General features: G+C 55.1%; 1 protein-coding gene across 2 annotated transcripts in view; it reads left to right on the top strand.

Annotated features, from left to right (window-relative positions):
* The window catches only part of CORO2A (coronin 2A), a 46,127-nt gene extending 33,792 nt beyond the window's left edge, over nucleotides 1–12,335 (top strand). For both annotated transcript variants that reach the window (XM_059657464.1, XM_059657465.1), the window contains exons 4-12: nucleotides 569–718; nucleotides 2,159–2,338; nucleotides 3,124–3,240; nucleotides 4,486–4,590; nucleotides 5,520–5,616; nucleotides 6,626–6,738; nucleotides 7,048–7,138; nucleotides 8,055–8,329; nucleotides 9,386–12,335. In XM_059657464.1, the coding sequence (XP_059513447.1) occupies nucleotides 569–718; nucleotides 2,159–2,338; nucleotides 3,124–3,240; nucleotides 4,486–4,590; nucleotides 5,520–5,616; nucleotides 6,626–6,738; nucleotides 7,048–7,138; nucleotides 8,055–8,329; nucleotides 9,386–9,517 (1,260 nt within the window). In that variant the 3' untranslated portion in view covers nucleotides 9,518–12,335. The remainder of the gene's footprint in view (nucleotides 1–568; nucleotides 719–2,158; nucleotides 2,339–3,123; nucleotides 3,241–4,485; nucleotides 4,591–5,519; nucleotides 5,617–6,625; nucleotides 6,739–7,047; nucleotides 7,139–8,054; nucleotides 8,330–9,385) is intronic.
* Nucleotides 12,336–12,653: the final 318 nt, after the last annotated feature.

Here is a 12,653-nt window from a genome sequence, read left to right as displayed (position 1 = left end):
GTTCATTAGGACAAGCAGGTAGAAAATTCTAAGTTTCCATAGAGGGGATGCTGAGGAGCATAAAAGGGGCCCCTTCAGAAGGGCCTGCCCTGTCCTGCTCCAGAGATTGTGTTGGCTGGCTCCCTAGTGCCTTGAAGATTCAGCACAAACCCTTCCTCCTGCCATTCAAGGCTCCACCCTGGGCCTTTGAGACAAGGGGCAGGAGGAGACCACTGTACTTTGGGGGATGTCCTATGCTGGAAGGCAGATTTGCTCTGACACCCAGCCTGAGAGTCAGGCCTGTGGCCCATCTACCCACCCACTACCTCAGGTCATTAGGATGCAAAGATTACCGGGGGGCCGATGGGGAGGGCTGCACTCATCTCTGGTCAACGCCAGCCCCTGCTTGGGCGGGAGGACCTTGACAAAGCCCGTCCCTCTGAGGTGCCCCAGCTGCCCCTCCACTGAGTGAGAGGTGGGTGCAGAGCGAACACCCCGTCCCTGCTGCTGGCCACTGCCAGCTCTTAGGGTGGTGGGGTGCCAAGGCCGACCCTGGCTAACACCCCCCTGGGCCATGTACCCCCGACAGATCAAGATCTGGTCCATCCCCAAGCAGCTGCTGTCGAGGAACTTCACAGCCTACAGGAAGGAGCTGGTGGGCCACGCCCGCAGAGTGGGGCTGGTGGAATGGCACCCCACGGCGGCCAACATCCTCTTCAGCGCGGGCTATGACTACAAGGTAGGTGGGTCCGTGTGCAGCTCCCTGGGGCTGCGGAACAAATGGCCACGCCGAGGGGCTGAAGACAGCAGAAAGGCACTCCCGCACAGTTCCGGACACTAGCCGTCCTAAACCCAGGTGCGAGGAGGCCGGGCCTCCCCCGGGGGCTCTGAGGAAGAACCCTTCTGTGAGTCTTCCAGCTCCCAGTGGCGCCCCGCACACCTTGGCTTGTGGCCCCATCACTTCAATCTGCCTTCGTTGTCACACGGCCTCCTTTTCTGTGTGTCTGTGTGTTTTCTCTTCTTTTTATAAGTCAGCCCAGCTGGTGTGGCTCAGTGGTTGAGCATCGACCTATGAACCAGGAGGTCATGGTTCAATTCCTGGTCAGGGCACCTGCCTGGGTTTTGGACTTGGCTCCCAGTGGGGGGCGTGCAGGAAGCAGCCGATCAATGATTCTCTTTCATCATTGATGTTTCTCTCTCTCTCCCTCTCCCTTCCTCCCTGAAACCAATAATCTAAAAAGAGGACACCAGCCGCCGGATTTAGGGCCACTCAAAGTCAGTATTCCCTCATTATAACTAATTACATCAGCAAAGGCCCTATTCCAAATAAGGCCACATCCTGAGGTTCCAGGTGGAAGTAAGTTTGGGGAGGACACTGTCCACCCAGTATTCTGCCCGGAGGGGTGGGCTGGGCCATGTGGAGCGGGAAAATCCATGGTGAGGGCGACTGAGACTCTATTCCGACTCCCCGCTGACTTGCAGTGTGACCCGGGAAAGTCTTTGTCTTCTCCAGCCTCAGTGTCTCAATCTGGACACAGATGGAGTTGGTGTGACCACAGCTGTGGCTTTTAAACTCTTCCCTTCACGGCCCTATAGGGCTCTACTGAGGCAGCTGAGGGGCCTCTGTGCTGGATAAAATGGGAGCAGTGGGGAGGGCCCTCTCCCCCTTCAGACCAGAGTGCTCTTTATCTGTCTAGGGAGGGTGTGTCTGCAGGGCGACAGCTTGGGTTGTGCAGGTCCTTCTATACACAACGCCAGGGGGCACTGTTCACATCACAGGCTGTGGGAATGGATTGCCCTGGAGCTGTGCGGCACACAGCCTGTGCAGCCAGACATGGCTGTCCCTGTTTGTCTGTGCGAGGTGGGAACTGCTGTTGGAAACCCCTGGACGCGCTGGTCCCCCAGGTCCTCCTAGCGTGGGTGTTTCATTGCTCCCAGGCACGGGCAGATGGTGTTTTTTTTTTTTCACGGTCAAGACAGCCTGACTCCCCTCTCCCCTCCCACCACTGGCAGCTTCCAGCCGCAGATCCATCCTCCCACCGGAGGCCTCTTGGCCAGACTGCCATCTGTGGCTTCCCTCCGGGGGATACCATGTTTCACTGCAGCCCGGCCGGCGTGTGACTGTGGGGGCCAGGGGCGGGGAGGCCACTGAGCTCAGAGCCGGCTCTTTGCCGTGCAGGTGATGGTCTGGAACCTGGACACAAAGGAGTCTGTAATCATGAGCCCCGTGAAGACAATTGACTGTCACCAAGACGTGATCCTCTCTATGTCCTTCAACACCAACGGCAGCCTGCTGGCCACCACCTGCAAAGACCGCAAGATTCGGGTTCTCGACCCCCGAGCGGGGGCCGTCCTCCAGGTCAGTGCTAGGCTGGAGTCTGGCTTGGGGTCAGAGGAGCAAGGAGTGGAGTGGAGATGGTGGAGGCTTCTGAGAACAGGGCAGTAATGCTGCTCATTACAGTAACGTACGTTCTGCCCAAGCCTTCCCACGTGTTACCCCCATTTTTCAGATGAGAAAACTGAGGCTGAAGAGAGGCTAAGCAACACGCCCACATCGAAAGCTAGTATTGAACCTGGCCTCACGCCAAAACTTGTCAGTGTGCCCCAGCTCCGTCAAAGCGCATGACATGGGTCGGAGACCTCAGGGTGCTGCTGCTGATCCTCTATGAGACATGACCTTAGGCTGCACTGTTAGGTGGCCAAGCCTCTGTTTCCTCGTCTGCAAGAATGGGCTGTGAATCTAATTTCAAGGCCTACCTGTGAGCTCTCCATAGTTATGCTGTTCTAGTTATAAAATGATAATCATAATGCATACTTGCAAAGTTGCTTGAAATTCATATAAATGTGATGTTTAAAATGTACTAAAATAAATGCTGGGAATAACAACAACAAAAAAATGGGCTGTGAGTCTCTCCCCTCAGAGCATTAAATGAGATAGCCCAGCCCCATGCTTTGCATATAGTGGGTGCTCAATAATCTTTCAACAAGAGCATGGAACTGGGCAAACATTTGCCTCTTGCAGCTCAGAAAAGTAGCCCTGGAAGGATTCTCCAGGCAGAGTTGGGGTGAGGAAGGAAGGCACTGCAGGTGGAGCAGCAGCGTAAGCAAAGGCAAGGGCGTCCCTGACCGCACGTGTCCCTCCAGGAAGCCAGCTACAAGGGGCACCGGGCCAGCAAAGTGCTGTTTCTGGGGAACCTGAAGAAGCTGCTGTCCACAGGCACCTCGCGGTGGAACAACCGGCAGATCGCCCTGTGGGACCAGGTGAGGCTCCCACGCAACGCCACCGGCACCCCCACCATCGCTCCTCAGCTGCGCTCTGGCTTCATGCACTCGCTCGCTCACTCATTGATTGAATGTATTGATGAGTAACAGGAAGATGCCAACAGCCTGAGGGCACAAGCCCAGACCCTGTGCATCCTGTCACTCAAAGAGGGAGGCTGGTCAGGACAGAGGACAGGGAGGGACACGCGGCCGCGCTGGACCAGGACTGGGTGGAAGGGAGGAGAGGGCCTCTGGGAGAAGGAACAGCTGGAGCAGAGCTTGGGACGAAGGACTGAGGCAAGCGGGCAGGAGGAGCTGCATGTTCGGGGCAGGGGTGCAGCCGGGGAGGGGGAGGGGGAGGGGGATGGGGGAGGGGAGGGGGAGGGGAGGGGAGGGGCAGGTCAAGCAGAGTTGATTCAAGGAGCACTTGGCCGGAGTTTCAAAGACCAGACAGATCACTTCCTTCTCTCTGAATCTCCTTCATCTATAACAGCGGTTCTCAACCTGTGGGTCACGACCCCTTTGGCGGTCGAACGACCCTTTCACAGGGGTCGCCTAAGACCATCCTGCATATCAGATATTTACATGACGATTCATAACAGTAGCAACATTACAGTTATGAAATAGTAACGAAAATAATTTTATGGTTGGGTCACAACATGAGGAACTGTATTTAAAGGGCCAGACGGTTGAGAACCACTGATCTATAAGAATAAATAACAAAACAGGTGGTGGAAGGCTGTAGTGAGATCAGGTGTGTGAGAAGTCATTCATTACGGGCAAAATGCTGCAAAATACAAGGTGGTGCACTCTCTCTCTCCCACACACTCACATACACGCACTCAGTCTCTCTCACACTCACATACACACATTCAGTCTCTCTCTCTCTCTTTCTCTCTCTCTCCCTCTCTCACACACTCACATACACGCACTCAGTCTCTCTCACACTCACATACACACATTCAGTCTCTCTCTCTCTCTTTCTCTCTCTCTCTCTCTCCCACACACTCACATACACGCACTCAGTCTCACACACACACACTCAGTCTCTCACACACTCACATACACACATTCAGTCTCTCTCTCTTTCTCTCTCTCTCTCTCTCTCTCTCTCTCTCTCTCTCTCTCACACACACACACACACACACACACACACACACCCATCCAGAGCCCCGTGGCAGGAATTCTTAGCTCAGAGAGCACCACCGAGGACCCCAGGAGTGACCTGGCCCCCTTCCCTTGCAGGACGACCTCTCCGTGCCTCTCACAGAGGAGGACCTGGACGGCTCCTCCGGCGTGCTGTTTCCCTTCTATGACTCCGACACCAACATGCTCTACGTGGTGGGGAAGGTCAGTCTGGCACGGGAGGAAGGTGGCCTCATGGAATCCTGAGGCTGGAGGCAGAACTCCCCTAAGCCTAGCCCTACTGGTGGCCAGACGGCAGCCTGGGGCCCTCGGGGTGCAAGGCAGGGGCAGGGACAGCCCCTTTCTCCCACCTTCCTGGCTCCCAAGAGCACCTGGGCCCAGGGCTTAGACCAGGGGTGGGCAAACTTTTTGACTCGAGGGCCACAATGGGTTCTTAAACTGGACCGGAGGGCCGGAACAAAAGCATGGATGGAGTGTTTGTGTGAACTAATATAAATTCAAAGTAAACATCATTACATAAAAGGGTACGGTCTTTTTTTTTTTTTTTAGTTTTATTCATTTCAAACGGCGGGATACGGCCCGCGGGCCATAGTTTGCCCACGGCTGGCTTAGACTAAACACCCTGCACTGGTTTCCCCCTCCCCCACCGCTGGGTCCAGATGAGGAGGGACCAGTGGGTGTGTCTCACAGGGGCACCTTCAAATTGGGGGCAGAGCAGGTCTTCATTGGGTAGGTCTCCCATCTGTCTCCGGCAGCCCTGGCCCTACCCGTCTGTGCCAGCAGCAGCATCCCCCACCCTGCCCCGCACAGTCACTGTGACAGAAATGCTCCCAGAGGTGAGCCCCACTGGCTGGTCTCAGGACCCGCCACTCTGGCCCTTGTGTGCAGCTCTTGGACGGGGGTGGGGTTCCGGCCTGTGCCCCCAGAGCTTCTGCCTTGGAGACACCGACCGGGTGGGCTTTGGGTCATGGTTGGGGGACAGAGTGTTAAAACGAGGCCCCTCCTACTGCCTTGGTGACAGTTCCCTGGTGTTCCCTGTGTGTAGTAGGTGGACACCAGGTTCCTGCTGCATGGCAGAGGGGGCAGGTGGGGCTGCTGGGGACCCGCTCTGAACACCCCCCCCTCCCCCTCAGGGAGACGGGAACATCCGCTACTATGAGGTGAGCGCGGACAAGCCTCACCTGAACTACCTGACGGAGTACCGCTCCTACCACCCGCAGAAGGGGATCGGTGAGTGTGGGGCACCCAGGCCACCTGGGACCTGGGGGGACAGGTATGTCAGGTTCCAGCCCCACCTGGAGGGGCCCACATTCGGGAGGGGAGCTGGTGGGTGAACAGCCTGGCTCGGGGGAGCTCTGGTTAGGGGTGCAGGAGGTTCTCTGGGCGGCTTCCTGAACGAGGCAACATTTGAGGGATGGAGAGAGGAGGCAGAGCACAGCATGGGAGAGAATGAAGGTGTTCTAGGCCAAGGTTAAGCAGTTAAACCAGTGGTTCTCAACCTTGGCTGCACATTAGAATCACCTGGGAATCTTTTTTAAAATCCTTATTTCTGGGCCTCATCCTCCAGAAATTCCATTTCTTTGTTATGGGGTGGGGCCACAACATTAGTAACAAAGAAGCAGAATTTCCGGAGGATGAGGCCCAGAAATCAGGATTTTAAAAAGATTCCCAGGTGATTCTAATGTGCAGCCACGGTTGAGAACCACTGGGTTAAACAGTAGCCCGGAGATGGGAAAGACTGACCTAAGAGAGCCCCTGCTTTTCCACTGTCTTTGGGGATAAAAGAACAAAACAAGACCCAACTACATGTTGCCTACAAGAAACCCACTTGAACATAAAGACACAGCTAGATCACGAGTAAGGGATGGAGAAAGATGTACCATGCTAACAGTAAGCAAAAGAAAGCCAGGCATGCTCTGTTAGGGCATCTGGGGCAGGAGCTGTGGGGATGGTGAGGCAGGGCCTGGAGCAGAGCACACTTCCTGCAGAAGTCCAGCTAAAATCCTGTAAATTCTTGAAGGCGGGGCCAGGGTCTGAGGGTTTCAACCCCATTTCCCCAGCACAGGGCCTGGCCCAGCGGAGGTGTTCCTGCATGAACTGCTCGTTGACGGGAAGGATGGGGGGAGGAGGTGGTGTCTGTTCACATCCAGGTGTGCAGCCTGGCTTTGCCACTTACACCGGGCCCTGTGGCCCCAGCCCGGCTGGAACCGCTTGGCCCTAATTGACCATCTGCCCGCAGGTTTCATGCCAAAGAGAGGTCTCGACGTGTCCACCTGTGAGATCTTCCGCTTCTACAAGCTGATCACAACCAAAAGCCTCATCGAGCCGATATCCATGATTGTCCCCCGGCGGGTAAGAGTGGTGGGGGGTCTGCAGGGAGGCGGGAACCCTTCCCCAGAAGACTATCCCCGGAGCCTGGAGCCCACGCCCGAGGCAGCAACAGGGAGGCTGGTGGCCACTTCCTCAAGGGGCAGGCCTTTCCGTGGTCAGTGAGGCATCCTGGGAGCTAGGAGTCCTGCCTCTTGCCTCACCTCTGCTCTTGAGTTGCTGTGTGATGACCTTGGGCATGACCCTTTGCTCTCTGACCCCCAGCTCTCTAAGGGCCCTCCCGTGGGCGGCCTCCCCACCACCCACTTCTCACTGTCCTGACTTCTCCTGCAGTCGGAATCCTACCAAGAGGACATCTACCCGCCCACGGCAGGGGCCCAGCCCTCTCTAACGGCCAGGGAGTGGCTCAGTGGGGTAAATAAAGGTGAGGAAAGCCCAGCAGAGGCCTCGGGCGGGCGAATGTGGGGGGAAATGGCGTGTCCTCTGGCCCAGATGGCTGAGAGGGGTTTGGACCGTATTTGTATTCTCCTGAAACCCCGAGGACTGGTCCTTCACCATCAGTCCCCCGCCCCTGGGACGGTCAGATAGGGTCCAGGAAGGCAGGGACTTGCCCCAAGTGGCTCAGAACATTCCCTCCAAGTCAAGGGATTTTGCTCCATGGAAAGCTACTAAGCTCTGGGCTGTGCAGAGTGACTGGATAGTGTCAGCTGGACCCTATGCCCACCCTCCCACCTGCACCTCCACAATCACTCCAGAGGCCCTCTAGGCAGCAGCCCCCACCCAGGCCCTTGGGTGCCCTCCGCCTGCCCTGACTCACCTGCCTGTCCTGTCAACATGAGGCCCAGCCCCCACTCCAGCTGCTGCCTCTCTGATTGGGATCTCCCTCTCCTTCTGCCCCCAAACCCCGCATTTGTATAACCCGTAGACAGTCTCCCTCCTCCCTGGGCCTCAGTTTCCTCACCCTTCTCTGTGAGCCTGCCTCCCCTGCCACCCAGCGTGCTGGGGGGACTTCATGACCTGATGGATGGCAGGGCGGTGGGGTGGGACTGTCCCTACAAAGCAAGGGCGACGCTTCCCTGAGGAGCTCGCGGAGCCGGGGCAGCTCCAGGGCATGCACCGTGCTGCTCTGACAAACCAGGCTTCCTTAGATGGTCACGTGCGCGGGACCCTGATTCGCACTCTGAGCGCCCTGGTCCGTGGGCTTGTGCCTGTCTGCATGTGGCCGAAGCTCCCACACCTTTTGCGTGTCTGTGTGTCTGCGCATGCCTGCTTGTGCCAGTGCCCCATGCCCATGTGCTGATGGGCACTCAGTCCTCACACGGCCTTTGCTTCCCTCCCAGGGCCTGTCCTGGTGTCCCTGAGGCCCGGCTCCGAGCTGCTGAGCCCTCGGCCTCTGCCCCCGGAAAGACCTCCCTCCAACTCCCTGGCCCCCGCCTCGCCTCACCTCGTGGACCAGACCGAAGCGCTGGTTGCGGACGATGGCCGGAGGCCCTTCTCTCTGCTCGAGGAGAAGGCGCCAAGGTGGAAGGCAGAACACAGGCTGGAGGAGAAGAAAGCCTGGCTCACAAACGGCTTTGACATCTTTGAATGCCCCCCACCGAAGACAGAGAACGAGGTGGGAAGGAGGGTGGGGGTGCCTGCACGGGGTGGGTGTGGAGAAGGGGCAGAGACATGAGGGTGAGGAAAACCACCAGCTCTGCGGCCTGGCTAGCTACTTACTGGCAATTCACTTGGTTAATTCACTCAGCAAACAGGCAGGGAGCACCGTCTGTATGCCCTGGCGGTGGGCTTGCTTACAGAGGGTGGAGAGCCACCTATAAAATGAAGAGGGTTTTACTTGGTGGGAATTAGCGCCCCTCCAGTTCTGGCACTGTATTTCAGAGCCAACATTTGTTAAGTGCCGGCTGTGTGCCAGGTCCCACGGTGGGCACTGATGTATCATCTGTGTGCGTTCTCTCAGCAGCCCTGGGAGTCAGTGGGTTGTGGCTAAAAACTCAAGGGCTGCCCTCTCACGGAGGGATTCTCATCCTAGCTCTCCTGAGCACTGCCTGGAGGATGCTGGCCCCAGGGGCCGAGTCTCTCTTAGCTCCAGTGTCCATCGTGGTAAAGTGGGGGCACTAACACCACGACCCTCACGGGGCCGTTGTGAGCTTCCAGGGAGATAACGAAGGTCCTTACTTAGGGGGAGCACCCAACACCTGGTGCCTTTCTGCACAGCGGCAGCAGCTGTGATAGTGCTGCCGTTAGTTTTCTGACCCCCATTTCCCAGAGGGGGAAGTTAAAGCTCAGAGAGGGTAAGTAACTTGCCTGAAGTCACACAGTGTAGTGGTGGTGAAAACTCCAATCTCCAGACACCAGGCCAAATATCCTTTCCTCCGTCCCATGGGAGCATCTAAGGAGACAAAAAAAAACAACAACAAAAAACATACACACACACACACACAAGTCTGAAATGTCAAGTCTTTTAATTTCATTTACCAGGTGAAGGAAACAAGGCTTTTGTAAAAGATCAATGCAATGGCTGTCCCCGTAGGCCTCAGCCACGTTACTTTAATCACCTCCACCTTTCTGAGTCCAAAAGGGACAATGCTTTATCCTTTCTGCTGGGGTCCTGCCCCCTCAAGTCTCAGGGCATTTACGTTACCTTTCCCTCCGCTCTGCGCTCTCCCAGCTGCTGCAGATGTTCTATCGGCAACAGGAGGAGATCCGAAGACTCCGGGAGCTGGTGACCCAGCGCGAGGTCCAGGCCAAGCAGTTGGAACTGGAGATCAAAAACTTGCGGATGAGCTCAGAATGGTCCTGAGCAGAGGTCTCTGCCCTCCTCGCCCTCAGGGACACCACTCGGCTCCATGGGGAGGTCCAGAGCCAAACCACAAGTCCCCCGAGAACAACCACTATTTCTATATTTTTTACCAGAAAAAGAAACTCGGTCGCCGCAGGTTTCCAATGGAACATGGTGCCGCTTTCTATTTGCCTTCTCGAAACAACGGTGTCTGAGTTGACTCTTTTTAGATGACACCTTGCCTTCTGTTTGATTCTGTTTGTAAGGGTACGTGATAAGCTCTAACTTCCTAAGGAAAAGAACACAGTAGAAAGTTAGAGCTACAAGGACCTAGGAGGTAAACCTGCCCGTGATTTTCAAACTGTGGTCTATAGAATGGGGCAGGCTAAGCAGGAGGCTGTACCCCTCACCCCCTTCCGACGGGACAGCTCTCCTTTCTGTTTTACACATATGGACTTGGATGGAATACACAATTCTGCGACTCAAAAAAAATTAGAAGTTTGAAAACCAGTGATTGGCCCAACTTTCTCATTTTACAGGTAGGGAAACTAAGGCCCAGAGAGAGACACACACATGATGCAGGTCCCCAGAGAGTTCGTGGCTGGGCTGAGCCTCTGCTCTCCTGGGACTGTCTGTCTGTCTGTCTGCTGTTTCTGCTCTGATACAGATCTCAGCCCACAGAGCAGGAGTCCGTTGGTTCTGGCCTCGGGGCACCCCTGATTTGAAGTGGCCTCCAGTCACTCCCTCTCTGGTCTCAATTTCTCCATCTGAACAAGGAGGCCCTGGGGTCTACCACTGGAGGCAAGAAATGTTGGCCTTGGCCTAAGGAAAATTACCTGTAGGGTGGTGAGCTGGTTTTGCGCTGGGAACTCACAAGACATTGGCAAAGTGGAAGAGGGAGGTTCACTTCAGGGAAAGAAGTCAAGGTCCAGCCCGATTCTAGAATACAGGGAGGAGGACAACACCGTCCTCTCTCCAGCCAGAATCAGCCCAGGCGGGTAGATACTCCCTGATGTGGGGCACGGGCCTCAGGGCATTGCTCAGACCCTGACAGCCACCAAAGCCCTCAGGTCACAGAGCCTGCCTCTGCCAGGATGACGTAGGCAGGTGTCCGTCCAAGGTAACAGAAGAGGCTCCCAGGACGTAGGGAGCCCAGTGTGGACAGTTTGCCCGCGAACCCCCTGGCGGCCCAGCCGTGAGGGCTTTGGGAGGAGGAGGGTTGTACTAGGCAAGGAAGCGAGACCACATGGCCCTAAAGTTCCCTTCCAACCTGTGCGTTTTCTGCATCCCTCCTTTGTGAATCTGTGTTCTGAGCCCTTCTCTGAGGTTCTCTCTTGGTGGTCAATACAATGGCTCAGCTAGAGGCAAATGTGCCTATTTACCAAGGGTGTTTGCCCCTTGCACAGGGTAATGCTGGAGCTAGGATGGGGACTGCAGGAGGCCACCTGGCCTGGTTGGTTTCAGTCCAGGCTGTCCATTCGAATCCCTTTGGGAGCATTCAGGAAATACAGATGGCCAGGCCCAACCCCGACCAATCGAAGCTGAATCAGCAGAGTAGGGCCAGGCCTTGTGTAGGGTTTTGTAAGTTCCCATGTGATTCTGCAATACGTGGGGTGGAGAGCCCTCGGGCTAGTCCATCTGTACCCGTCTACACTAAAGATGAGGACAAGGAGCGCCAGGCAGGTGCTGGGACTCCAGCTCTGCCTGCTAAGTCCTCTAAGGCTAAAATCAGGAAGCTTTGTTCTGAGCCCTCCACCCGGTCTCTGCCCCCGGCCCTGTTCCCACAGGATGGGGGCTCTGATTGCGCCCTCTCTTAGCCATGGCTGAGTTCCCCTGTCTGCTGCACATACCAGACACCCCAGTTGCTTGTCTTATCCACCATTTACTCAGCTGCTGGGGCCCGCCAAGCTTGCCAAAGACCAAATCCTAGGTGTTGTCAGGAAAGCAGAATTCTGGACGGGGGTCATCTCTCCTGCCTCATTTGGGGCCAGCACTTCACAGTTTACAAAGCCGTCCAACCTCCACTCGCTGACACATCTTACTCTCACTCGGGTCAGGCGGGCATGATTACCCCAGGTTCAGGAGGGAAGGTGAGCCTTAGAGAATAAGGAAACGGTCATGCCCGTAGGCACTGGCTACAAAGTGGTGGAGGTGGGGCTGAGTCTGGGGAGCTTCCTGAATGTCGAAAACTCTCTCTACCCCAAGGGGGCCCAGACCTCACCCTTCGAAACAATGCGAAGGCATCATGAACAAACGGTTTCTCTTCTTTTCTTTTCTTTTTTTTTTTTTTTTTACATCTAGAGTAAATTATTTAAATTATTTCACAGCAAGGGAGCGGGATAGGTAATTTTTATCAGATATTTTTTTAAGCCATTTTTTAAAAATTACTTTTTTGTTTATGTTCTTGATTGATGAAGTGGGACTTGCCCGGAACTTGCAGGGCCAGTCCCTTGCGCTCAGGGCCACGGAATGTGCACTGGTCTTTCTACTCCAGGCCCTGGGAACCCCCAACTGCTGACTCAGGAACTTTCCGAGAATGAAGACAGCACTGGGAGATGAGCTTTAGGGCATCTCCACCTTAGCGCTACAGGAATTGTTCTTCCTGGAACAAAACTTGAGTATCACAGAGGGACGCAGGAAGTCAGACACTGAGCTATGCTTTTCCTATGAAACCGTGCCTGAACAGTTTGATTGTTTTAATGTTGTTTCTGAAATTCCTTGTACCTTTGTAAAAAAATAATAATTATAATAATAATAATAAAAGTGAAAATAAATAGATGTGGAATCGTGCTATGGAAAGAATATAACAAAATAAACAGTATCTGCCTACACATTTTAATACATGGAACCTTCCTTTTCTTGATTTGTCCCACAAATAACAAGTAAGCACCTGCTTTTCCAGGCTGGGAAATAGGTCAAAGGGAATTTGTCCCTGCCCTCTGAAGTTTTAAGTCATGGTTGGAGAGAGAGGGAGGGGGGGAAATGTTGGCTGCCTTGGGAGGAGAAGCAAAGGCGGCCTCCTGGAGCAGGTGATATTTAGGCAGAAACTGAAGGGTAAATAGGAGCAAGCAGGGCAGTGAGCATTTGGGGGAAGTGTGTTCGAAGCAGATAAAACTGCCTGTTCCCTGGCCCAGAAATAAGCCAATATTAGAGCATA

Source organism: Myotis daubentonii, chromosome 11 (genome assembly GCF_963259705.1).
Source record: "Myotis daubentonii chromosome 11, mMyoDau2.1, whole genome shotgun sequence".
Lineage (NCBI taxonomy): Eukaryota > Metazoa > Chordata > Mammalia > Chiroptera > Vespertilionidae > Myotis > Myotis daubentonii.
This window is presented reverse-complemented; position numbering and strand designations above follow the sequence as displayed.